At 51.5% G+C, this 24,186-nt stretch overlaps 13 protein-coding genes across 13 annotated transcripts; 8 read left to right on the top strand and 5 right to left on the bottom strand.

Moving 5' to 3' along the window:
* Window positions 1-137: 137 nt before the first annotated feature.
* BO86DRAFT_319772 (uncharacterized protein) lies at window positions 138-1,403 on the top strand (the record flags this gene model as incomplete). The annotated part of the gene is made up of 1 exon (XM_025668260.1): window positions 138-1,403. The coding sequence occupies one exon, from the start codon at window positions 138-140 to the stop codon at window positions 1,401-1,403; it is 1,266 nt and encodes a 421-aa protein (XP_025524757.1).
* Window positions 1,404-1,523: 120 nt separating this feature from the next.
* BO86DRAFT_367834 (short chain dehydrogenase/reductase SDR) lies at window positions 1,524-2,587 on the bottom strand (the record flags this gene model as incomplete). The annotated part of the gene is made up of 2 exons (XM_025670173.1): window positions 1,524-1,892; window positions 1,946-2,587. The coding sequence occupies 2 exons, from the start codon at window positions 2,585-2,587 to the stop codon at window positions 1,524-1,526; spliced, it is 1,011 nt and encodes a 336-aa protein (XP_025524756.1).
* A 517-nt stretch (window positions 2,588-3,104) lies between these two features.
* BO86DRAFT_421239 (uncharacterized protein) lies at window positions 3,105-4,018 on the top strand (the record flags this gene model as incomplete). Its single annotated transcript, XM_025675267.1, has 3 exons — window positions 3,105-3,402; window positions 3,467-3,777; window positions 3,833-4,018. The coding sequence occupies 3 exons, from the start codon at window positions 3,105-3,107 to the stop codon at window positions 4,016-4,018; spliced, it is 795 nt and encodes a 264-aa protein (XP_025524755.1).
* A 722-nt stretch (window positions 4,019-4,740) lies between these two features.
* On the bottom strand, window positions 4,741-5,449 carry BO86DRAFT_367831 (uncharacterized protein). The gene is made up of 3 exons (XM_025670172.1): window positions 5,256-5,449; window positions 5,142-5,192; window positions 4,741-5,086 (listed from the first exon to the last, which is right to left on the bottom strand). Exons 1-3 carry the CDS (start codon window positions 5,374-5,376, stop codon window positions 4,779-4,781), a joined length of 480 nt encoding a protein of 159 aa, XP_025524754.1. The 5' UTR covers window positions 5,377-5,449; the 3' UTR covers window positions 4,741-4,778.
* Window positions 5,450-6,548: 1,099 nt separating this feature from the next.
* On the bottom strand, window positions 6,549-7,456 carry BO86DRAFT_172912 (uncharacterized protein). The gene is made up of 3 exons (XM_025666518.1): window positions 7,301-7,456; window positions 7,036-7,233; window positions 6,549-6,950 (listed from the first exon to the last, which is right to left on the bottom strand). The coding sequence occupies exons 1-3, from the start codon at window positions 7,347-7,349 to the stop codon at window positions 6,772-6,774; spliced, it is 426 nt and encodes a 141-aa protein (XP_025524753.1). The 5' UTR covers window positions 7,350-7,456; the 3' UTR covers window positions 6,549-6,771.
* A 1,605-nt stretch (window positions 7,457-9,061) lies between these two features.
* Window positions 9,062-9,889, top strand: BO86DRAFT_391470 (uncharacterized protein). Its single transcript, XM_025672608.1, has 3 exons — window positions 9,062-9,236; window positions 9,345-9,457; window positions 9,537-9,889. The coding sequence occupies exons 1-3, from the start codon at window positions 9,119-9,121 to the stop codon at window positions 9,651-9,653; spliced, it is 348 nt and encodes a 115-aa protein (XP_025524752.1). The 5' UTR covers window positions 9,062-9,118; the 3' UTR covers window positions 9,654-9,889.
* BO86DRAFT_172898 (sugar porter family MFS transporter) lies at window positions 9,875-11,746 on the bottom strand. Its single transcript, XM_025666517.1, has 4 exons — window positions 11,502-11,746; window positions 11,064-11,451; window positions 10,226-11,007; window positions 9,875-10,157 (listed from the first exon to the last, which is right to left on the bottom strand). The coding sequence occupies exons 1-4, from the start codon at window positions 11,596-11,598 to the stop codon at window positions 9,883-9,885; spliced, it is 1,542 nt and encodes a 513-aa protein (XP_025524751.1). The 5' UTR covers window positions 11,599-11,746; the 3' UTR covers window positions 9,875-9,882.
* Window positions 11,747-13,125: 1,379 nt separating this feature from the next.
* Window positions 13,126-15,093, top strand: BO86DRAFT_402368 (uncharacterized protein; the record flags this gene model as incomplete). The annotated part of the gene is made up of 2 exons (XM_025673855.1): window positions 13,126-13,342; window positions 14,318-15,093. 2 exons carry the CDS (start codon window positions 13,126-13,128, stop codon window positions 15,091-15,093), a joined length of 993 nt encoding a protein of 330 aa, XP_025524750.1.
* Window positions 15,094-15,838: 745 nt separating this feature from the next.
* On the top strand, window positions 15,839-17,314 carry BO86DRAFT_319679 (kinase domain protein; the record flags this gene model as incomplete). The annotated part of the gene is made up of 5 exons (XM_025668256.1): window positions 15,839-16,026; window positions 16,083-16,420; window positions 16,477-16,793; window positions 16,839-17,085; window positions 17,136-17,314. 5 exons carry the CDS (start codon window positions 15,839-15,841, stop codon window positions 17,312-17,314), a joined length of 1,269 nt encoding a protein of 422 aa, XP_025524749.1.
* Window positions 17,315-18,277: 963 nt separating this feature from the next.
* Window positions 18,278-19,101, top strand: BO86DRAFT_344419 (MARVEL domain-containing protein). The gene is made up of 4 exons (XM_025669176.1): window positions 18,278-18,522; window positions 18,580-18,692; window positions 18,761-18,886; window positions 18,940-19,101. Exons 1-4 carry the CDS (start codon window positions 18,376-18,378, stop codon window positions 19,073-19,075), a joined length of 522 nt encoding a protein of 173 aa, XP_025524748.1. The 5' UTR covers window positions 18,278-18,375; the 3' UTR covers window positions 19,076-19,101.
* Window positions 19,094-19,785, top strand: BO86DRAFT_172835 (YqaE/Pmp3 family membrane protein). The gene is made up of 3 exons (XM_025666516.1): window positions 19,094-19,301; window positions 19,364-19,498; window positions 19,556-19,785. The coding sequence occupies exons 1-3, from the start codon at window positions 19,213-19,215 to the stop codon at window positions 19,629-19,631; spliced, it is 300 nt and encodes a 99-aa protein (XP_025524747.1). The 5' UTR covers window positions 19,094-19,212; the 3' UTR covers window positions 19,632-19,785.
* Window positions 19,786-20,479: 694 nt separating this feature from the next.
* Window positions 20,480-21,830, bottom strand: BO86DRAFT_402365 (uncharacterized protein; the record flags this gene model as incomplete). Its single annotated transcript, XM_025673854.1, has 3 exons — window positions 20,480-20,723; window positions 20,921-21,148; window positions 21,805-21,830. 3 exons carry the CDS (start codon window positions 21,828-21,830, stop codon window positions 20,480-20,482), a joined length of 498 nt encoding a protein of 165 aa, XP_025524746.1.
* Window positions 21,831-22,183: 353 nt separating this feature from the next.
* BO86DRAFT_412028 (uncharacterized protein) lies at window positions 22,184-23,397 on the top strand (the record flags this gene model as incomplete). The annotated part of the gene is made up of 4 exons (XM_025674624.1): window positions 22,184-22,228; window positions 22,309-22,554; window positions 22,634-22,884; window positions 22,956-23,397. 4 exons carry the CDS (start codon window positions 22,184-22,186, stop codon window positions 23,125-23,127), a joined length of 714 nt encoding a protein of 237 aa, XP_025524745.1. The 3' UTR covers window positions 23,128-23,397.
* Window positions 23,398-24,186: the final 789 nt, after the last annotated feature.

Here is a 24,186-nt window from a genome sequence, read left to right as displayed (position 1 = left end):
CCCATGCAGTGCAAGCAGCTTCATAATTCTGTCAATCCGCTCACCGCTGCCTCTATGCCTGCAGACAGACCCATGATCGGAACCCACACAACTCCGCATCCCAGATCATGGATGAAGACGCCACGCTCACCCATCGCATGGTGAGCGTGGGCTACGATGGCGGAGACGAGAAGGCACACGTGACCACCGCCTGCAAGGGTCGCCGATGCGTCGTGCGGATCTCCGAGGACTACTTCTACAAATCGCCGATCACGCTGGAGACGTACAGGGAAGTGACACAGACGATGTTCGATGCAGACGAGGACCGCGCCACGTGTGACCACGCGGCGGATCAGCTGTACCGGTGGGCGCTGCGCCCATTCGAGGACTGGATGAAGCGGCTGGAGCAGCCCACCTACGCGGGCCCGTTTCCGACGCTGGCGCACTACCTGGACCCGCCGGAGCACCGGTGGAAGCTGTACGTGGTCGAGGAGGTGCCCGAGCCGTTCCTGGACTACGACGTGCCGCCGCGGCGGGATCAGCAGTTGGGCGTGTGGCTGCCGCGCTACGAGCTGCATCCGGACTGGCGGCTATTCAAGCCGGAAGAGATTCTAGCTTCTCCGGCGGACGATGACGAGGAAGAGCTTGAAAAGCCCCCCACGATGGTCTGGCCGCGCAGCAGCACCGTGGCTGGCGATATGCCCATGTGCTACTTTAAGCCCCTGCAGCGCTGGCGGTGGCAGCACGCCGTGCGCGAGATGGAGACGTATAAGGCCTTGCACGAGGTGGAAAACCTCGACGACTTGCGCGTGCCGCGGGTTTGTGGCGTGGTGATGGGGGACAGAAAGGGCTCGTACCTCGGGCTGCTGATCTCGTATGTGGAGAACGCGGGGACGTTGGAATCGCTCGTTGGGCCGGAGATGCCGCTAGACTATCGGCGGGATTTTCTAGTCCAGTTGACCGAGACGCTAGATCTTCTGCACGAGCTGGGGTTGACGTGGGGCGATGCGCGCCCGTCAAATGTATTGATCGATCCTAACGATGGCGCGTGGGTTGTGGACTTTGGCGGCGCGCATGACGAATCGCGTATTGGCGATTGGGTCAGCAAAAGACATTTGCATACGCCGTTGGGAGACCGCGAAGGCTTGTACAATATCACGCGCATGTTGATGGCGGGTATAGTAGATATGCCGTCCTTGCCGTTGGATGATGATGCAACCACCGATGAAGAAGTGGGTGATAATGATGAAGACACTGATGAGGATGAGGATGAGGATGATGAGGATGAGGAAGAAGGACTGGAAGAATTGGACGGAGTGAGGAAGTCTGAAGACCTAGAACAGCTAGATGGATTGGCAAAATTCGATGAATTGGCAAACGACGACCATTCAATAGCATGTGACCCTCACCCGGGAGTTGAATAACACCCGGCCCGGATACTTTCTCCTTCTATCTTACTTTGCTCTTCGGTTAACATGTACATAACATTTCGCATTTACCATTAGATACCCCTCAAGCCAATTCACATGCGACGTTTCTACACATCAGCCCTGTGGAGCAGCGGCTCGAAGTACAGTATCCTTGACGGAAAGACCACACCACCTCCAGCAAGCATCCCAGAGCTTTGTCCCCGTGTCTGAATCCATACTAACAGCCGCAGGGATGTCTTCTTTTCGACCCATATAGTAGCCCCTCGTTCCCTGGAAAGACGAGTCAAGACTCAAAGCAACTAGATCACGCCCAGCGTCTTCAGTGGTCCGAAACATCGTGGTAACGTGTTTTAGAACAGGCATAAGGAAGTTGATCACCGCGAAAATCCTTTGAGTGGACCTTTTCTGCTGACCCTGTGATCTCGCGCTAGGTAGACCACCCGGATCCATCGCTATCGCTGTGATGCTTGATAACCTATCATCCTGTCAAACGTTAGTCAATTCCTATCCTGCACCTCCGGTGACAGTCAACATACCCTCTTCAAACGTCGATTGAGATCATTCGCCAACGTGACATTCGCCAGCTTGGCCGTGGCATATCGCTGGAAGCCCCTATCGTGCACGAGGGCAGGTGGATCTGGTCCCGGTCTGAGCAACTCCTCCATATCAGCTGGAAACCGTGGTCGAAGAGAACACAATGGGTTTGATTTCTCTGGGTAATGCGTGATGGAGCCCAGCATGACGATGCGGCCGGATGTGACGTCCATACTTCCGACAAGCTTCAGGATCAACAAGTAGTGCGCGAGGTGGCACACCTGGAAGGTGGCTTCGTAGCCATCGGCGGTGAACTTCTGTCCTCCTACAAGGGAAAGCGAGGCCGCGTTGCAGACGATGGCTGAGATGCGAGGGAGTGCACCCGAGGAAATCAGACGAGAGAGCTTGTCCGCGAAGGAGTGCACGTTGGTCAGCTTCCCCAGGTCGAGGGTCTCAAAATGGACTTTTGCTTTTGGATATCTTGCAACTAGTGCTAGAAGTTTTGCGGTATTGAGGTCTTCTTCCGGAGATGGGTTGCGGACAGTTGCAACCAATGTCTTCCGCGGGTGAGATTCTAGGAGGGCTTGAGCAAAGCCCAGGGCTAGAGAACCGTTGGCGCCGGTGAGGACTACTGTTCCTTCCATGCCTGCACTTTCGAGATGACTGACCGAAGCGTAAAGGTCTCAAAAGCAAGGTAACTATGGCATGGCTGGCTCTTTTTATACCTCCCAACCTTGAACTTCCCACCCTCTGTGCACTCCCCAGAGTTCGCACGACATTACCTTATGGTACCTGGTAGTCCTTACTAGTTTACAAGTAGTAGGCGCCTGTCTTGGTGATGAGATCACGGTAGCTGCAGGCATCACTCGGTTGACTCATGCGATGAGGCTATGTCAAAATCTTCAAGGTCCCAGAAAAAAGCATACCAGAAGGTCTGAGTCCACGAAGAAAGCCGGACTTAACATCCATGATAAATTCCGTAACCAACTACCAGTCGGGCGCTAGGCTACTCTGAGCAGGCGCAGGCCTTGGCATGGCTTGATAAGACCGAGATGCTTTGTCAGCCGTCCCAAGACATCCAGCTCCTGCTTGAACTTCAAGGAGTTACCCAACTCCTTATCCGCCCCTGTGCTGGAGTGATAAAATTTGCCCTTGCCCAACATGGCGCCCAGAGAAGTACCATTCATCATCAGTACATTCCACCCGACAAAGGTGACCGAGTCGCAGCGGAGGATCGCCCTGTCGCACGCCGCTCGCTCAGCGCATGCCAAGACCAGGCGCCTGCGGACGCTTCAATACCAGGCACAAAAGAGACAAGCACACCATGCAAGCCTCTCACGAGAGACTCAAGACCTTCCGATCACTACGCTGGACACATTCCTTCCAGCAGACCGGACAGACCCGTTCATGAGTTTTGCAAGGGTCTTAGACCCCACCGAACAATTTCTCTTCGATCACTGTAAGTGTCCAGTCGCGGAGTTCTATATTTTTGTTTGCTGAGCCCGAATGTGCGCGATTTACAGACGTCAAAGTGGTCATACCTCTGATGCGCTGCAACGAGACGCAGGTGCTCTTCTCGCAGCGCATGCTCAGTCTCTGGGTCCCCGTCGCGATCACCGAATCCAGTCTTGTCGACATTGTGCTTCTTGCTTCGAGTCGACATTTGTCGTGTTGTTACACGCAACAGCAGCAGGAGAAGCAACGTTTCTTCACGCAATTGACACTCCAGTACAAGTCCCAAAGTCTGCAGTCACTGAGACGCGCTATTTCGGCCGAGGTGCCGGCTTTGGACGATGCGACCGTCGCAAAGGCAATCATGCTCGCTTATGATGAGGCACGTCCCATTTGTGACTCGTGTACGGAAAGATAAAACGGCTAATCGTCAATAGTTATATGTTCGCGATGCAACCATGCTGAAGCATCATATCGACGGGGCTGTCAAGATGGTCGCTCTGAAAGGTGGGCCCCAGACCTTGGGCTTGGAGGGACTTCTCGAACACTTCCTTTCTAATCTCATTGCCAAAATGAGAGGTGACTTAGGGGTTCAGGTCATGACTCCCTGGGATGTGTGCTGAACTTTACCTTGTTTGGTCTGTGTTTGACGCGCTACGGCCGTTTCACTTTCAGTGAGCTAGATTATGGGCGAATATCTCGATTGAGCAAGCCTTATTCGGTACCAACGATTTTGGACTCGCATTTTTCTTAAACCCATGTCACTCTCGTGGATTCCATGAAATCTTGCTTGAGTCTCCGGCAATGATCACCATCCTCCCTGGTGACCGCCCCGATTCTGTCAGACAGCTTTCGAAGGGGCAGGCGGTCGCCATTATGGACCGAGGCAAGGCGTTGGAACAAAGTTAATTCCATGACCGCGAGATGGTCCGCGCGGCTTTTGTTAGGTGCGATGACGTACCCAGACATCGTCCGCGGCCTTCCGCCCAATTTCGACCGGGACGAAAACCGATACACTGGGCATTCCACCCCCTCCATAGTGGTAGCCAGGAAGTGCGACGCGAGTTTCTATCGTTGGGGATGGTTACACACCGCTCGAACATTGTCCGACCTCCTTCCTATGGTTTCAGGTTAAGCGCTCTGTTGTACAATCTAGAAGCGAGGCTTGAATACAAAAGACCGTCCATCAACTCATGAGTGACACAAGCTTCAATATAAAAATCCAGGAACAGATACTTTATCGTATCAGCTCAGAAGTGGAAAGAAGATCCAATGATAAATTAGTCACAGTCGCCGATACTTTATACACACTGCTCAAAGTGTTTCGTATATATATACATCTCCCCAGGGTTTCCCCTCTCTCTCTTACTTCGCATCACTAAATCAGGCGGCCTTGACCTTCAGGTAGGCAGCCATGTACTCAGAGCTGTGAGCTCCGTACCAGTAGACGGTTTTCTCCTCGACATCGCCGTACCCATCGACGGCAAACCAGGCCTTGTCACCGTGGGTCAGCTGGCCATCCTCGTTGACCGCGAAGCCGGTCATGTTGGCGCCCTCGGGCATGTTGCCGGAGTGGGGGACGGTGAACTGCACGGCGGCGACGGAGTTCTCGACGATGTACAGGTTCTGGAAGGCGGTGGGGACGGCGCCGTCGGCGAGGTAGGTGAGGGCGCCGGCGGAGTTGGAGGTCACTGCATAGGTGGTCAATCCTGTTGTTCAGAGAGGGAGGATAGAGCAAGAACTTACGGACGACGGGGACTTGGTCGTCGGAGGTGGCGTTGCCAATGTAGAGGTACTCTGCTATGCGTCAGCATTCTGTAGCAACCAGGCGTGGTAGGTAGGTAGTTGAGGAACACGTACGGCCATCAGTGAGGACGGCGCTGTTGTCGTCGGCGACGAGAGTGAAGCGCTCAGGCAGGGAGGCGGCAGTGGCGGTGATGGCGCCCGCGAGAGCAGCAACGGTAGCAATAGAGAATTTCATTGTGGCTGGAGTGATAATCTGATTTGTTCTGGTTGGACTGAGTTGAGAAGAGATTATCCCTTGCTGGAATGCTATGATTGTTGTTATTTCTTCCATCCCAGATCCCCAGCAGCGACAGCTCACTTTATATGTCCGACGCTCCCCTGAAGAGCCCCAACATCATGATTCCATCACCCCAGAAGCTTGACATCATCGGTCTCAAATATCAGACCACGGAATTAGGGGCGCAGCGGGTCCCGATGAGACATTGTTTCAGAGCGCCGTTGGCTACACTGCATGTACTCAACTTATGTCTCCATCGCAATGTGTCAATCGACCTCGTACCGTGGAACCCACGGAAGGCGAACCACGATATGCTGTATCGAAACAAGATCGATCACGGTCGCCCCAACTCAATTCCCCCTCCGTTTGTGAGCGACGGCGTGGGTGGATCTCCAAACAGCGACTTTTCTGGAATTATTCTTCTTGGGCTGTGATTGTCCGGCGGGAGGGGGTCTTTTCCCCACTTGGCGGGATGATCGGCGGTGTTGGCGCGCGGGGCGGGGATGCTGGTTGTCACTAGTTTAACGTTGGAGTAGGGCGGACGACTGCCATTTACTATGAGTGAGTGTATATTTGTACCTCGGTTCTTGGGTCTGGTAGCTCGTGGGGACGGAGGAACTAGACTGATCTTCGATTATGCTTAGTCGAGGCTATTGAGTTAGTTTACATAGTGACGGGGGAGATCATCCGAGACACGGCTCGTAGAGCCCAAGTCAGGTCGACAAGATCTGCAGGTAGGCAATTGAGACATTCTAAAATAGCAATTGCGTTGAACGTGTCTTTGGACAGGGTGCTGGGACTTGTCTTGTAGGACGGTGCTACTGATTTCTTCAAGTGGTTTGGTGTTTCTTGGCGAATAACTGTCTTCTCAGACACTGCATCACGCCTGTCTATACATGGGTCATGATATTCCTCTTCCGTTTCTCCGCGGTACCCCTGACGATATGCACGTAGTTTGGACATACCCCTGATTGACACTCGGTCAGCTCGTCAGGTACTAGAGACGTCTGCGGAGGTACTCGCCACTATCCTTTCAGGTGGGTGGAAATACTGGAGGAGCAAAAGAGCTTTGCCCTGCTATTCAAAGGCCACTATTTTGGCCCACTGCTAGAAACCTGAGGCAGTATCTTCTCCTTTAGATCGGGATAGTAATTTGTACCTCTCTCTGAAAGAAACTTGCAAACGAGCTGCGGCGCTGTCATCATCATAAAAGTCATAGGGACCAAACACCCGATTTTTCATCATCTCATCAAGCATCAACCCGACCCGGGTCCCATCACATCCCATTCCATCCTATTTTCCCATCCCAGTCATTACCTTACTATTCGACAACACCCTTCAAGACGATGCCCATCACACACCCCGCAAACAAATCCCAGCCACGCACTTATTGCCATAGCAACAATCTGCATCCCCGCGACACACCCCCATATCTTCCTGGCAGTATGGCCAGTTGGGATCGGTATTCCGACAGTGGCTGGCAGCACAGTACCCGGAACAGCAGCTTAGTCCGCTTCCGAAGGAGCATACCTCTTTTGTTCCCGAATGTCCGAATCAGCCACTGAGCTGGAGAGACTGAAGCAAAGAGACAGGGATTGGGTTTGGGGTTGAGCTCACCGTATACGCCTAGGCATGTCGGTTTCGGCACGCAGGTCACGGTGGTTGTATAGGAGGCGGTTGGGGTGAAGAAGATGGCGGTCGTGCAGGTTTGGGATTCTGGGCAGGAGGGGAGGGTCCCGCAGGGGGTTGGAGGTGTGGTTGTTGTGGATGGTGGCGGCGGGGTGGTGCTTGTAGCAAATGTAGTTGTCTGGGTTTCTGTTCATCTTGATTAGTACTCACAGTGAGATCCAGGAGGATAATGGTCGAGAACGGGGGGACGCACTGCCTAGAGCTAGAAACAAAAAGAGAGCAAAGAGGTAAAACATGGTCATGTTGATGGAGTGAATCGAGCTGAACAGGTTGGAGTCTTGCTCTGGAACAGAAACTCACGCTCAAGTGTGGCAAGATCCTGTTCTTATATACTTGCAGCCAGGGTTGCACGGCATCCCGGAGGCAGCGCGAGGGGGGGCGATCAGACGCAGACGCAGATGCATCGGTGTGTACTTTGACCGGGCGGGATACGAGGGACTCGTATGCGATTGAAACATGTCGCGCTGGTTATACGGTCGGATGGGTTGTCTTGGAAATCGTAAGTTTGTTCGCCAAGTGGGGAGTGATTGGAGCGCTGGGAATCGAAAATTGGCGATAGGTTCTCCCCGCGGAAGATCGACGGCGCATGAACGAGGACTGAGACACCCTCCTACACGTGATGCTATTTATACTCCACACTTCATGTCCAGATCCCTTCACCGAGTCACACTGCGAGCCTTCAACTTGAGCGTTATCGTGCGGTTGCTTGGCTTGAACTTCGCTGCGAGGGGGTCGATGCCGACGTCATCAATGCGAGGACGCGAGGTCCTTGCAGGGCGACAACGCAAGCTCAGAGGGACGTTCGACGGCTTTTTTGTGACAGTGGTGAGACTGGCGCCATAAAATATTTCATAGAATATGTTGACATACCTATAGCTGTTTGATGCGACGGATTAGAGGAGGTCCCTCGAGTTGTTCTTGTCGACTTGCATTCCTCGTGCTCACCTGCCTTCCTCACCAGATCTCAATGGCGATTCTTAACATCACGTGGTCGAGGAAGCAAGTAAAGATCAACAAGGGCTTATCCACAACTTTTCGGCCTGTTCTTTGCCTATCGCCCCAACTCGCAAATAGTGACAATTCGACGGTAACCAGCTTTCAGTTCCAGTAATCTTGATAGCGGCCCTTGCAAGAGACCACCTATTGCATCCTCCATCAAGACGACGACGCCCAGACCGAGATATCGACTTCATCGATGTGAAGGAAACGTTGAGACTCTTCCGTGTACAACGAATGTACTGTACAATAGACTGAGCTCTGCCCAAATCAATTGTCATTGAGGGTGTGTATAAATGATGCAGATACTTTCATTCCAGGTAAATGACTGGGAACGCTTTCTGGTAACAAAGCTTCCTCCTCGAGCTGTTCGGATCTTGCCAACGACAGAAAGTCCCATGAAAGTCCGGGGTATAGTAGACAATAAGCTATCAGTGATCAGTTCCGATGCGCGCCATGAGAGATCGCGTGTGCTGCAGTGAAACATAAGCAGGTATACCTGCAACTCAAGCGCTGCTAGCAGATGTGAAAACACTGAGAGGAGCTTTCATCGCTCCAATAATACAGCTCAGAAGAGCAATAGCCTATTTCCGGTGCTCATGTCAGTAATCCATTCCTTACCCCACAGCCGATCTAATCAATCCAGGATCTACAGCACTCCCAAAGCTTATCTTCTTCAACAACAAACACCATCCTATTTCAACCACAATGAAAGATACACCTGCGAGCACGACACCACCACCAAAGTCACCCGAACACTTCTAACGCGAGGTAACACGAGTCCGTCGCCACCCCCGTAACTCAACCACAAGCGCCCAAACCCACCAACCCCAAATGAGCCTCCCCTGACATCACCAACCGAACCTTGTTGTCCTCCCACCCACCCCATCGAATCCCATATTAACCCCACCGGCCCCGAATCTCATCCGCAAACATCTCTCCCGTTACTCCCAAACAACCTCCATCCATCGAAAACATCACTCACGACGAACAATAAACAACAAACCAAGACACAATGACCTCAATCCTCAAACCGACCCGCTCCTCCACCCTGTTCCTCCGCCCTCTCCTCCTGCGACCCTATCTCACCCGTCCATACCACAAAGAATTGCACAGCAACAAAGGCGAAGAGTGTACGTTCTTCTGCTCCGCTTTCCAGCCGTTCTGACGTTGTATCATCGTCTACTTCCCTATACACCTCGAAGATGTCGATAATGCATACTAACGCTAAGATTCACTAGTATTCATCCCCCCGTCCTATCCGGACGACATCGAGCCTCCGAAGCTGATCCAGAAGAAGGAGACCAAGGAGAGCATGTGGGATGAGCTACAGGCTACGATGAGTGAGACCTCGGTACGTTTGCCTCGTCCATCCGTCCAGAAAGGAAGGGAAGCGCCGCGAGAGGACACATACTGACGAGGTGATGTGGTAGGTCAAAGCCGATCGAGGTGATATCAAGTTCGAGCCCAAGAAAGTCGGGCAGAAAGCCAGTGCGAAGTCGGATGGGGCATTCCCGGAGCGAGAAGAGCCCAGGATCGATGAGATGTGATTCATCGCCTTCTTAATCTCGGTGTTGCAGATGATGGCCCGGCTGGGGGAGAAGGTCAGGCATGGTTTGAGGCCGGGTACTTGCAATGTTGACATGATCTTTTTTGCACTGTACTGTACTTGCGCGGTTCAACAAATTGTATGCAATCAATCAGTTATGTCATCATTCAAGCATGTTGTCTCTGCTTTAGCTCTAGTTCTAGTTCGTGTCTAAAGTTCAATGATCATGCTCACGCCCCAATGGGGGTGTGGTCTACGTTCTCGACCTGCTGCAGGTCTGTTTCCACTTTCTGCTCCAGGTGAGACTGCTGTGCATGCTGGCCGGGCATGACCGTCCGGCCACCCTTGGAGCTGAACACCCCTCCTGTAATACCCCCCTTGGCAAAGAGCAGAGGGATATCCTCCAACTCGATTCCTTTAGTCTCCGGGTAGAAGAAGTAGACCATCGGGATGAACACTGCATTGAGCACGGCGAAGATGATGAATGTTTTCCACCCAATATTCTCTGCGGCAGGTGGTTAGCTAGGATTCTGTGATCGTTCACTCTCAGCGGAAGGAAAAGACCGAACGTACCAAAAGCGATCGGAGTGATCTTCACCACGGCAAAAACAGCCATCCAGTTCCACCCAGACGCGATGGCCGACATCCGCGTCCGCACTCGCGTCGTGTTGATCTCAGACGGATAGAACCACGGTACAGGCAGCCAGCCAATCCCGTAGAAGATCTGGAAGATGAAGATGAATGCGGTCGCGCCGTAGGCACAGTCGGTGCGGTTAAGCGACAGCAGAATTGTGACCATCACGAAGCACAGACACAGCCCTGCGGAGCAGATCATCAACAATGAGCGACGGCCAAACCTGTCCATCAGAAACACCGGAATTGCAGAACCGACGAGGTAGGTGCACTGCATGCCGCCGCCGAGGACCATCGACAGGTTGCGGCTCATCCCCATCGTTTCTTGGAACAAAACCGGTCCGTAGTAGTTTATCATATTGGAGCCCGTGAATTGCTGGCCCAATTCGATTGAGATGGTGATCAGAAGACGGCGGAGGTTCTGTACCTCGCCCCATGAGAAGAGCTCCGCAAAGTGGAAAGGCCCTTCCCGTTGCTCTTCATCGAGGACGACCTGAATGTCGAGGATGGTTTTGGTTACAGTCGGATCGTTGAGATGAGTGTCTTGGAGGGCGGCGATGACGGCGCGGGCCTCTTCGTGTCGGTCGTGTTGAACCAGCCAACGCGGGGTTTCGGGGAGACCGATTATCTGTAGAACGAGACAAACGGCGAACACGGCTTGGAAGGCGAGTGGAAACCGCCATTCAAAGGAGGAAGTGTAGAAGCTGGTGCCATAATCGAGCCTGGATAAGAGCAGCATGTGAGCGAACGTCTAATGTCACGGAGAAGGGTGACGTACCAGTATGCAATGACCACACCAAGGATGGTAACAGTGCCCTGAAGAGTCAGGAGAGCACCACGATAGGACGCAGGTGAGCATTCACTTTGGAACACGGGTGCTGTCGATGAGTTCATGCCATTTCCGATTCCAGTGACAATCCGACCAACAAGCAGCTGTGCTATCGAGTAGGATGAAGCAAGCAGAGCAGATCCAATGATCATGATCGTCGCGCCCGTCAAGAGCATTGTCCGTCGCCCATATTTCTCGCCCACGAAGTAGCAAACAATAGACCCGACCACGCAGCCAATATCATATAATCCGGTGATGTCGCCTTGCATCGAAGCATCGGGGTTGTTAAAGTCCTTGGCAAAACGGTTATCGGCTCCGACAATCCCAGACATGACGCCTAGATGCATATCAGCACATGGTCCTCGGCGTTCCAGCAACGGCACTCACCCTGGTCATATCCTAAAAGAAGAAAGGCCTGGCATGAGGCTGCAGTGATAGCAAAGATCAGGCTTTTGCCCCGAAAATCATGTTTCCAAAGCCGCATCGTGAGTGAGGTGACGGGCAGACCTTTCGCTTAGGTATAGGATAGGAAGATGAGCCGTAGGATAATTTAAGCTATCACGCCTCAGCCGGGATGGCGTCCGTCTAATACCTAGCCAGCGGCTTGGCAGCATCATCTTCAGAAGCTCGCCCATCATTATCCCGAGACCAGGGGAGGGTGGGATCCACTGGAAACGGAAGTTGTTGGTCGGCTTGCCTATCGGAGTCTGGATAAGCAGCGGGCTGGCCATTTTGGTACACCAAGTCGGTGGATCATCGCTCCGAAACGCGGGGTACCCCATGGGACGGCCACATTGGCGTAATGCTGGCACCGGCCACTCGAGCTCACCGAGTGCCCCATCGGTAAAGAACTCGGCATTCCGTTTCGTAGTAGCACGATGTAAGCGCAATATCTGTAGTGCGAATTTGGTATCAGCAAGTGGTAGCTCCTCGCATTCTCGCATTTCAAGGTCGTCTTATCCAAATTATCAAAGTGGACTGGGTTGTGGGAATTCTGAGAGACAGACAGGATAAATCCCCGGAATTGGCCCAAGAATGGTCCAGTCACGTGCAGGACAGCTCCCAGATTACTCATGATTTCCCCTGCGCTCCCATTGGCTCAATTATTTGATTTTCTACACTGACCACCCAGGCCGCGCGCATCTATCTGACTTACCTTAGTGCAGTGCAGTGGTCACCAAGACTGTGTACATCACGTTCGGCCTGACCATGTCCCTCTCTGCGCACCTCCGTAACGGGTCAGTTAGCTTCTGTAGGCAGCCTGAGCTGAAGTGATCTTTAACCTGCAAAAGTTGTCAGAGCTTACCTAGCCTAAGACTTGCCTCGATACACCTGTGTAAGTTGCCGACAAAGCGCTGAGAGAGTTCGTATCTGCTGACACCTAGCAGAAGCCAGAATGTACCTCTTCCCCAAAGTCATCCGGAGTAGCCACAAACCATCCATAGAAGAGGGCACCACACAAACGACCGCCAGATGTTTATCCTGCATGGATCTCAGAGAAGCCCGAGCCAGGCAGTTCTACTAGCAAATTTGCGTGATTTTTGGGCATTGCTCTGACCAAGCTATCTGTACGAACGAGTCACAGTAAATCAATTGCACGAACATACAGCACATCGATGCATGTAAGTATTTCCAATTCCAGCAACAAGAAAGCGAGTATACAAGTTCATCCAATCTGAAAGATCCAAGAACCTCACTGGTATGCTTCCTTACATCATGATGATGAAGATTCCAATACAACAGCCAAAGTATGACAGATATTCAACCCTGCAACAACGAAGCTTCTTCGACATCCTCAGTATCTATCAACCTGTAGGAACCAATTCCCTTCCAATGATGGGCTGTCTGATTTCACCTGCTAGACGATAATATCATGTTCGATTAGCTGTGGCTCTGAAAGGAAGGTGTGCAGGATAGTCCATACGACAGAATTAACGCCTCCAACTCCAATTTGGCAAGCACTGGCGGGTTCAGAGCGAGGGAACATCTCGAGTAGATTGTCGTGGATGGCATGAAGGGCATCGACATCATCGGTGGTCTGAAGATGGTCCAGTCCATTGGCAATATTCTGCCAATAAACAACCAAGTCATTGCTAGCCCATGGCTCGCCCAGGCTCTCCAGACGAATGCGCGCTTCAATGAGGCCAAATCTGATCTCAGATTGGCACTGCCGAATGGCAATCTCCAAGTCTTTATCATGAGACACCACATGGTCTTTCAGGCGCTGAGTGCATTCTACAGTTATCGCGCTGATCTTGAACGATATCTCATCGTAGAGATCCTCGAAGCACTCGATGAGATTGGATATCTTCCCCTCCATTTTGTAATGATAACGACTTGTGGAAGCTTCAACTGTTAGCACCGTGCCATATGTCTCGAAGACATTTGTGATATACTAACATGGTGATGATATGCGTGCTTGCCAGGGCTTGGATGGAAGGAGGATTGAAGATGAGATGCTTCGAGCCACAGATGTTAAGAAACTTTTATAAGCAAACGAAAAGCCGAAGCCCAGTTTTATATCCATAATCTCCACACAGACTCACTGAACAGAAGTGAAGCGAAAAGAATAGATATAGTGAAGATATTCACCAGCTAAACTCACGTACCAGCGATTCTAGACTGGGGCTGACGTCGTGAAAGCACGCGTCACGCGTCTGTTTAAATTATCTCAAAAAAGTAACGGAATAGAAGCGAAGTTAAAGGAAGCCATACTGCAAAGAGCTTCACTAAACATATCAAACAGGCAGAAATGTAGACGAGGGCTGAAGATGTTGATCCACACGTCGCACCCTTCCGTATAAAGATTCCCCGCCATCAACACCTCACTACCTCTTCCATCATCACCCGACTAACTTTTCTCTTCCTGAACCCTTTCTCTATTTATCATTGATCAACCACCCTGCCACTGTCTTGATAGGATCCTTGTGGCTGCTTCACACATCCATCCTCGCCTTGCAATCAAACACTACTACCACATATCGAGTTATCGATAGGAGGCTTCCACGTAAGGCAAGGCTGGTGAAGTGCTGTATATTGATTAGGTTGATGAGCTAGAAACTAACAAAGTAATCATCTTTGAGCAGAAATCCTATCTATCAACCAGTTTATATCTTTGTTTAATTTCACCAGGACTTTGCTCAAACAAAGGTTAGTACCATCCCGGTTTGATATTTCAGCACGTCTCTGCTGAATACGTGCAGAAACAAACACCATGGACAAGTCTACCTCACAGAAAGGTGTGCCTGGAGATGCGTGTGCCACTGAGGGCCCAGCTGCTCGTGCTGGCGTCAAGGACTCCTTGGAAAGCACCGCCTTTGGATCTCTGGGATGGTTTCTCAACGGCGTTTCACGCCCCAAAGAGCTCCCGGTGCCCGTCGCGGAACGCCTTCGCCAGAAAATCACTGAGTCGGACCCGACCATCGACGGTGTCACCATCGAGCGACTTCTCCTGATTCGCAAGGCCTTGGTTGAGAGTAAGACTGCAGTCGACTCCAAATCTGCCTTCGTCTTCCTCGACGTGGCAATTTGTGAGCTTGTGGAGAACAAGGACGAGACTCCAGACTGCCTTCTCGCCCGCGCCATCAGAGTTTTCAAAGACCTTCTCCACGGAAACACTGTGGATTGCAAGAGTCTCGCAGAGGGCTATGTCGAAGTTGCAGCATTCCGTGCGCAGTTCCGACATGCGAACAACGAAATCATTCGGGCTTGCAATGAGTATCACGATGCGGTCGAAGCGGGAGTGGATAGAAAGGAGGCGATGATCGTGCAGGTCTCGAAGGCGTTTGATCGGATTGGAATGGGTACTTTGCATCTGCTTTGGGATGAGGCGAAGGGATTCTACCCCAAGGAGGAAGCTGCCGAGTTCGGAAGATCCATCGCCTCGCTGGACAACTTTCAGGAGATGATCGAAGATCTCAAGATGCTCAACGATGGTTACGACTATGATGACGATGAGTCCGAATGGGTGAAGGTCTAGAAGCCGTAGTCATCGTGCCAACCGTCTCTTTTGCTTGGGTTCTTGGACCTTGAGTCTTTGGAGAAGTGGATTGGATGATCGAGATGCTTCTTGGTGGGGGTTGATGTTTCTACTGGTCGGCTGTATGACGACTTTTGCTACCATGTATCTCAATTGCAAAGCTCTTTGCTGAATTAAGTTCCGCTCGCAAGGATCCGTACTAATCTTCGTAACCTTTAGTTCTGTAGGTTCTTTGTCTCTTCAGATACGCAAGAACAACACGTATCCTACAGAAGGAGGTAATTGAAATCATCTATCTTAATGAATTCTTGCTGGGACAAATTCAGCTTGAAAATATTGGAAGAGATGCTCCCAAATGCGTATACCTGAACCACAGCCAATGACAGACAGTATATCACGTGATGTTTACATCCAATCCACGTCGAGTGACACAAACAGTCTTCAATCCAAGTTCCAAAGTTGAAAGCAGAGCAACAAGTACCACTCTCTAGCTACAAGCACTGATCATCACTAGAGCTGTCTTTCGTAATCCTTTGATACCTCGAACCTCTTTGTGCAGACACAAACTCACCTGTCTTGTGGTATACGGAGTACCCTTCCTCGACTCAAGGGTAAACCGCCCACAACCATGGCTAGCCTTCGATGGCCAGCCAATGCCCTGTCCATCTGCACAAGACTGCACAAGACAACACGCATTACCCAATTATGGACGCGCAACCTTTCGTTCCTCCGCAGGAAGCCTCTTATGATTCCGCACTCGCTGACCCCTTTATCACGCGATGAACTTATAGAAGAGGAGAAGTTCCCCGGCTACAGGTCCGAAGATTACTATCCCGCCAAGCCGGGCGAGGTACTTGCCGACCGCTACCAACTCATTACCAAGCTCGGCTGGGGGATGGCCTCAACCGTATGGTTGGCGCGCAACATGACAGGGTACATCAAATGTTTATATGTTATTCAGTGTCACGCTGATGCTAGGGGTAATGCAGACACCGGTGGCAGCAAGAGACAGTCGTCGCGCTCAAGATCGGCAACACCAATTGCGACGCAGAGGAACACGAACGAGCGCTCGAAGGACACATCCCGCAAAGCGACGCGACACGAGAGGGCCGGATCTTTCTGCGCACGGCGCTCGAGTCTTTTGTCATTGAGAGCAAAGCGGGTAGGCATTTGTGCTTGGTATACGAGCCGATGCGGGAATCGCTCCGTGACTTTCGCTACCGTTTTGTCGATGCTCAGATACCTCTCGTGTTGATAAAGCTCTACATTCGAATGCTGCTTCTTGGGCTGGATTATCTCCATAGTGTCTGTCGTCTGGTCCATACCGGTACGAATTGATGAACATTTGTTCGTCTGATTTTGAACTGATCAGACGCTTCCCAGATCTCAAACTCGACAACATCATGATGTCCTTCGAGGATCCAGTGATTTTGGATGAGTTTACGGCATTACAGCTTCAGGTACCCATGGAATACAAGGTCGACTCTGCCGGTCGACATGTTTATCTCTGCCACAATGATTTTGGGCCCCTGAGGTCAGCTAGAAATATCCCCAAGATTGTGGATTTCGGATCAGGGATCAAGCTCAATCCTGATGCCAAGTGCATCTGGCCGATTCAACCACATCACTACCGGGCGCCCGAGGTAATTCTGGGCTGTGGCTGGAACACAGGCGCGGATATTTGGAACATGGGGATCCTCGTGCGTTGATGTACATTCAATGTGTCCACTGCTAACACTTTGCAGCTCTGGAACCTCCTCCAAGGTAGAAACCTGTACACCCAGGTTTACGATGCCCACGGAAACTATAGTGCTAAATCGCACCTTGCGGAGATGATCGCCTTGTTTGGCCCGCCTCCTCCGAAAATGCTTACGAGAGCCCGGGAAATGCGGAATAAAAAGTGGTCTCCAAAGATAAGAATAACAGGTTGTAATGGGAAGCTATCTGATACAGCCGAAGATATGTTTGATGGCCCCTTTTTCAATGAAGAAGGTAGCTCATAGCCTTATATTAAATGGAGGATTTTGCTAATCGCCAGACAGGCAAATTTCTGTATCCGGACCTGATCCCTGAGCGTAATCTTGTGGATACTCTTCCCGTGCTTGAAGGCAAAGAGAAAGAGACGTTTCTTGATTTGGCCAGGAACATGCTTGTATGGGATCCAACGGAGAGATCAACGGCTGCTGAGCTGGCCGAGCACCCCGCCCTCCAAGATAACTGAGGCTTGCCCCATCGACTGTACTACTAGGATTAAAACACAGAACATACTCCTCTCTTTACACAGAATCCCCACGGCAGGAGACTAGATCGAGATCCATGGACGGTGCAAGAAATACTCAACCAGCTTGCTTCGCCTTCAGAGAAAATAACGAACGACAGTTGAGCGGCATGGTTGTTGACCTATACGAAGGATTCAATGGCCAGCTCTTTCCCGTCTTGCTTCTCGGTATGGATGTAACCACGGCATTTTGGCTGGGCATGTAGCAGAGTGAGACACGACGATCAGCTTTTAGCGCAATGTGAGGGCTCGACATTTGAGCCGATCAGATGCCTGAACGATATTGGAGACGGACTTAATCAGCCACGGGCGCTGAAATTCGTACTGCACCATCGCATTGTTGCGTGAACCATGACAGTCTCAGCCCATCAAGCCGCAGTACGAAAGCGAAGGGGGTGGAGAATTGGTAGTCTTAGCGTGAGGCTTAACGCCTTAGTATGATTGCCCCGTCGTGCTTCTATCCCCGGACTATCCAAGCGAGAGCATCAAGCTCCGCCCATGGTTGAGAGTATTTTGATGCGAAGGTAAGACAATAACAAACTTCCGAATGGTCAATCACATGCACAAGGAGAGAGAGGGACAATTTACAAACTATGCGAGAGGGCGAGCAGGTACTGCACTTGAAGACCTTCATCCATGGCCAGACTCTCGAAAACCATGGGTCGTGGTAGCACGGCTGACTGAAACCGCAGCCGGGTCGAACCAGCACTGGTTGTAATATCGCCAGCCGAGCCGGATGAAACCGTTCTGACTCAGCATCGCTTGACTGTTCCTTTCAAGTGGTGATTTCATTGAGCCACTTATCATCTTAGTATTCCCTTCGCGACGCTGTACCAACCTCACCTCGGGTAATGAGGTCATGGACTTTGAAGATAAAGAAATCGCGGGGAAGCTCATCTCAATTGTCCCCACCCCACCCCTACACCTTATAACAGCCCTAAGCTCCCCAAACCCCTTGGCCAGGTTCGCGACCTGCAAGCAAGTCACCCTTGCAAACTTTCATCATGGACAGTTTCTTCAATAACCCTCTGGGCTTAGTGTCCTACTTTCCCCGGGCGATCCAGTTCATCAGCTCCGTGATCGTCCTCGGAATCACTGCTTGGGCTGTGCAGGAGACGAAAAATGTAACGGTCATTTACAGTTTGGTTATTGTAAGCCGCCGTCGCTGTTCTAGAACTCGAAACACTACCGTGCTGACACAATGCTAGTCTGTTGTTACCCTCGTTATCACCTCCGCGGCGCTTCTTTTCAGCTGTATGATCAAGCGCCAGAGATGGCACATCTGGCCAATACTGATAACTGACGGAGTGATGTCTTACTTGTAAGTAGTATGACCCCGCAGGTGTGGAAATAGCTGGAGTCATTCTGACGCGTGGCGTTGCGTTGCAGGTGGCTCGTTGCCTTTGTGTTCTTGGCGCAGAATTTCAATGCTGTGAACTGCCGTATCATCCTCTGGAATGGGTTGACAGCCTGCAGCCGGAAGTACGCCGCAGAAGCATTCAGCTTCATCGCATTGTATGCCAATCTGGATTGCACGAACAATTCTCATGAGATGCTGACCCGCATAGTTTCTGTGCTCTGGTGGCACTCGGGCTCGATATAGGATACATTTACTCGGCCAAGCCGAAGATCTCGGCTCCGATGCAGGAGCGGGGGCGCGAGGATCAGTTGGGCCAGAACCTGGCGAATGCCGGGGTGATGTAGCTTGGTTGTGAGCGCGGTGCCTGTCTCGGGATTGCTCGGTTCTGGAATTACGGGCCGTTTGAGTCTATGATGTCAGTTTCCGGAGGCGCACTTTGTGAGATTCTGTATAAGACAGCTGCTTCGTCCGTGTAATCAATATGTGCTTTGAAGATCTTTCGCACAAAACATATGATATACTTAATCTGACTCTCCTGTGCGCTATCGCCGTCATGCCAGCCACAGCTTCGTGAGTTTTGCCACAAAATGCCCGAACGGGCGCCACGTGACTAACCCTGCTTGCCGCTGCAGAGACGTCTGCCTTGTCATCCTGGCGATTTTCATCCCCCCACTCGCAGTCTTGTTGAAGCGGGGATGTGGCCCCGATCTCTGCATCAATATCGTACTGACTTTGCTCGGTGACATCCCGGGCATAATTCATGCATTGTAATCCCGCCCCCCCAGGAATCGTCGCTTTACAACTATCTTGCTAATATATCATAGGTTCATTGTTTTGACTTCGCGCGATAGACGGGACTGGAATCAGAACCAGTACTACCATCAGAGCCGATATTATTGATCCGGGCTCTATCTAATGGTATCTTTACGAGTTGTCAGCGTAATGTGTAAGGTGTATTCTGGGAAGGACTAGCTCTGACTGATTGTACATACATGATTTTTGTTCCTTGAACTACCTCCTGCTTAAAGTACTCGCCTATTAATCCAAATCATCACCTGAAAAATGCGGGGTCTCGCGATCCCTAGGGCTGAACTAGGTCTATGCGGGTCCGCAGTGGAGGGCCGGAGGCCGAACGGGACTTGCTCCCGTATCCCGCCAAGCCAGCCACGTAGGCTTCGTGATTCTCACGATTTTTAGAAGGGCAGATCTCTCCAGCTCGATGAAGATACCTCAACTCAAAAAGAATCTCTGACACTAGCTGTACTCAACAGATCTCAGGCTGCAGAGCCCGTCGTCTTCTGCGTGAAAGTTATATGCCGTCAAGAATGGACACGCGAGATAACAGTAGTTTTGGGAGCCGATCGGGTGCGTTATCATGACTGGGAGCATGCAACACTGGCCTCTATGCAACAATTCGAACAGATTGAACATAAGATCGATGTGACTGTGCGTCATATGGTGGTAATCATCACTTGCATCACCTGTATTACCGGCATTGGCAATCTGCTAGCATGCCTGTTGACAGTATGCATTCCGACAATTCCAGCAGCCCTACAGTTATAGCCAACCTCAGACTTTGCCCTCGCGTGTGGCTGTACTCTCCTCCCTTTCCGTGTGCTTACTGGGAGGCTTAGTTCAAACAGCTAGTGCGGTAGGAGCTGGTCTCGCCCGCACCTCCACACAATTAATCACCCTGCGCGTTGTCGCAAGCTTGGCTGCCTCTTTCTGGCTCCCCGGCGCAGTTGGCGTCACCGCCCACCACGATAGGTGCGATTGCGCCCCGGACCATCCTGAATGGGACATATGCGCTCCATATTGGACGGATAGTCGTCCGTGTCCCAACACACTTGGTGATAAAAGTCATGGATATAATGCACGCCGACCTTGAACCATCCCTGGTAGTACGGGAACTCGGGCGTCCCGTCACGCGGGTTGTAGAGTAGATCGATGGCCTTGACGAACACCTTTTCTTCGTCCCACCCCGCTGCTTTCCTGGTGACTCGCGGTGGGGCGGGTTCGGCGCCTGTGACAGCTGCTGCACCACCTCGTCGTCGATGAGCAGACAGACCTCCGTCAGGACGCCCGGGACGAGCGGGGGACGACTCCGCGACCGGAGGATGCGATTTTGTCAATGCCGCCGGATCTCGTCGATCGAGGGGGGTGCGGCCCTCGGTTGTAAGGATTCGTACACGTCCAATTCCAGACTCTCGCGGATTTGCTGGGGCAAGCCGCGATCGGCCTCGTCGGTGTCGTTGACTTCGCAGTGGATGAACGTCTTCAGTTGATCGATGATCTCGTCTGAGAAGGCGGGGGATTTGCTTGAGAAAGGTGCGTAGTAGACGAAGAATCCCCAGTTGGGGTATATTCGGATATTGGGGTCGAAGGGAAAGTCATGAGCCGGACCAACTATGTTGGGACTGTTATAGGGGTTGAGTATGTACCATGTATAGATTCAAAGGAGAAAGAGAGTGCAGGTGCAAGGGAATTGAGGCTTCAAGTGGGCAGAGAGGGGAGATATAAGGTACAGTACTCGGTGGATCCTTATTCTACGGAACGAGTCACTGGAGCATAACATGTTTGGTAACAGTAAAGTTCCACAACTCAGCTTTTGGGCTACTCGCTCTCCAGAAAACAATAGTTCTTGGTAGGAGATGTTTATAACTTTTGTTTACCGTTGCGACGGAACGTTTGAGAAACTGGGAATAATCAGCCCCATGCTCCCATCCTGTAGAAGTTGGTATTTGTGGTATAGAACTAAGAGAATTGGGAAGGCTTCAAATCTGATGTAGGCAATGTTGTAGATAAGAGCAATAAATGTACAGGCTAATCAAGAAACCTGTCAGCTCCAGAACGTAGAGTTGCGAGGGTCGGACCAGAGCTTGCAAGGGGTATAAGGGAAGAGGGTCAAGGGAGAAATACGAAACAGCATATGAGGACCTCTCGAGATATCTACAGCAGCGGCCAAATCGTTCATGTCATGCCCATGGCGGAGGGGGCAAAGCTGCCAATTTGAGGCCTTGTGGCCGGAGCAGAGACCGCAAAACAATTTCAGATCGGGATCACATAGTCGTACACTTGAGCAATCCAGAGATCGGCCATGGATGCCGCCTCATTTGGCAGAGATCGAAACCCACAAAATATGCCGAAGTCTTCGATGTATATTACAGAAAATTAAGGAACGGAAGATGGTCCGGGTAGTCAGGAAACTGGGCGTTCTCCTGAATATGGGCAGCTCGCCAAGCGGTGATCAGACTACGAGTCTTGCTCGGCGATGATCAGTTGACGAGGGTCTCTTTAAAGCCACTGTGTGAGGTGACGGGTTTGCCAACGTAGCTGCCGCTTTATTGACGGGCCTCTGCTCTCCAACAGAGGAAAAGCCGGGGACAAATGGGAGAACCGATGTAGATAGCAAGCTTCCCTTTGTGTCAACTCTTTGTACGTACTTTGGCTTCATGTTTGAGGCGTGCGGCGAGCTTTGGGGGTGTGACGGCGGCCCGGTGGCCTTACCTTAGGCTGCCAGATTACCACCCACCTCAGCGGCCTTAATTAGTTTTCGCAGTTAGCCTGACGTAGTCAGAATCAAGCATCTTCCACCTCTCTCAGAGACGCCATCATCTTCAAATCCGGCATCGGCCCGACGGGCGTTGCTGTCCCGCCAGCTAAGGACTGGATCAGTCTGCTCGTTGTGGTAGGCTTGATTGATCACTCAATCTTCTCTATTGTCGTCAAGACGAGCTGCACCTTCAACGAGCTGGATGCCGAGGCTATCCTGATTGGGACAGCTACGGGCCAAATCCATTCCTACCAGGACCTGAACGCAGGAGTCTTGACCCAGGGGAATCATCGACTGGTGTTTTTTTACTTCTAATGTTGCCAGCCATGGTATTACCCGCTACTACCAGGACTCGTGCACCCCTACTGCCGAGGGTGTCGTGACTATCACTGCCTATATGACCCACGAACTGACCTCTGTCGGCGTGCTCAGACTTGATACATCGCAAAAAAAAAAAACAATCTTTGAAGTCTCCCCCTACTTGCAAACTGCTGGCGACCGCGAGGCGGGTACCTTGTTTGTGCAGTCGATGGTGGATGCCATCACCGCCCCTGGGACTGGACTCGAGCTTCAGGAATATACCAACACCTCCGCACTCCTGTATGATGAAGATGGGCCTTGACGACGGTCGCTACCCCAACGGCACCGCGGTGGTGGACACCATCACGAAGGTGTGCGGAATGGACAATCTCAAACCAGCACTCAGTTCCGACACCCTACCGGAGGCACACGCTGACCTTTCTTCGCTTGGGACTGTGGTACATCGTGGATGGTGGTATTCACCCGGACCTGGCCTCAGGCAACAACCGGGCCTACGTCATGGTCGTGGCTGAAAATGAGTAGAGGCGGGTAGGAGTTGATCTGGCATTGGGCACTTTCAATTTCTCGTCTTTGGGTGCGATCTTGCAACTATCTACCCATCCACAACCCTTGCTGTTCTCTGGCATTTTGTGTTTCTCTCTTCTTTTGGTTTTATTCGTTTCAGGAGCAGCCATGGTTATCACCTTAGTAGCTAAAGACCGGCAGATAGTGGCGTTGGAGCTTTCGATCAGCTTAAGTTGCTACCCTTCGGACAACCGGGCGTGCACTTGCAGCTCGCAATTTCAATAAAAGACATGTTGTTCTGAATGCAGTGAGTGCCGGCCTACATTTTCATTGCTTTCAGGCTGTACAATAGAATTCGATGGTCAGACAGGTGGGTGATCGGCAAATGTACCAAGCAATACCTCTCAACTGAGAAGTCCTTTCCCGCTCGGGCCCTACATGAACCGACCGGTCAGCCGGGGCCAGACCTATTTTGCCGGCGAAAATCCTTGAGATATCTATGGCCTGGAGGGTTTTGACTACCTACTGATCTCCAACTTCCGCATTGGAAGTGCTGGAAAGAAACAAAAAAGCATGGAGGTGGGCAAAAACATACAACAGAAGGGATTCGCTGGTGGTCACCCACCCAACTACTAACCTGCCGGCGTGTGGCTTAAGTACGGCTGAGCGGACGGGAAGCCCTGTTTTCCACACCCTGTGGTCGTATGTGCTTTGATTGTAACCTTTATAAACTATATTACAAAAACCCACAAGCCATAAAACCAGTCCAACTATCAATATGGCAACACTAACCTTTGAGCTACTAAGCTGCTAATTATCCCGCCTTATTTCATGTCCTGCTTCTTGCAGAAGAATCTCTACACCACCCATTCCTGCGGACAGCATCAAGGGCTGCGTGGGCCTGAAAACAACGGGTGTCTCGCAGGGTTCAGTCCAGGCCTTGATCTGGAGTGTCCCACTTCGAAAGTGTCATTCAACCCCTGAGTGTGGTTGTCCTCGGTAGCCTCGGCTTCCTTCATTTAGCTGGATCTCATTGTTTAATCTATGCAATGAACTATTGCCCAGTAGCCCAGACCC

The sequence above is a fragment of the Aspergillus japonicus genome (genome assembly GCF_003184785.1).
Source record: "Aspergillus japonicus CBS 114.51 unplaced genomic scaffold BO86scaffold_52, whole genome shotgun sequence".
In the NCBI taxonomy this organism is placed as follows: Eukaryota; Fungi; Ascomycota; class Eurotiomycetes; order Eurotiales; family Aspergillaceae; genus Aspergillus; species Aspergillus japonicus.
This window is presented reverse-complemented; position numbering and strand designations above follow the sequence as displayed.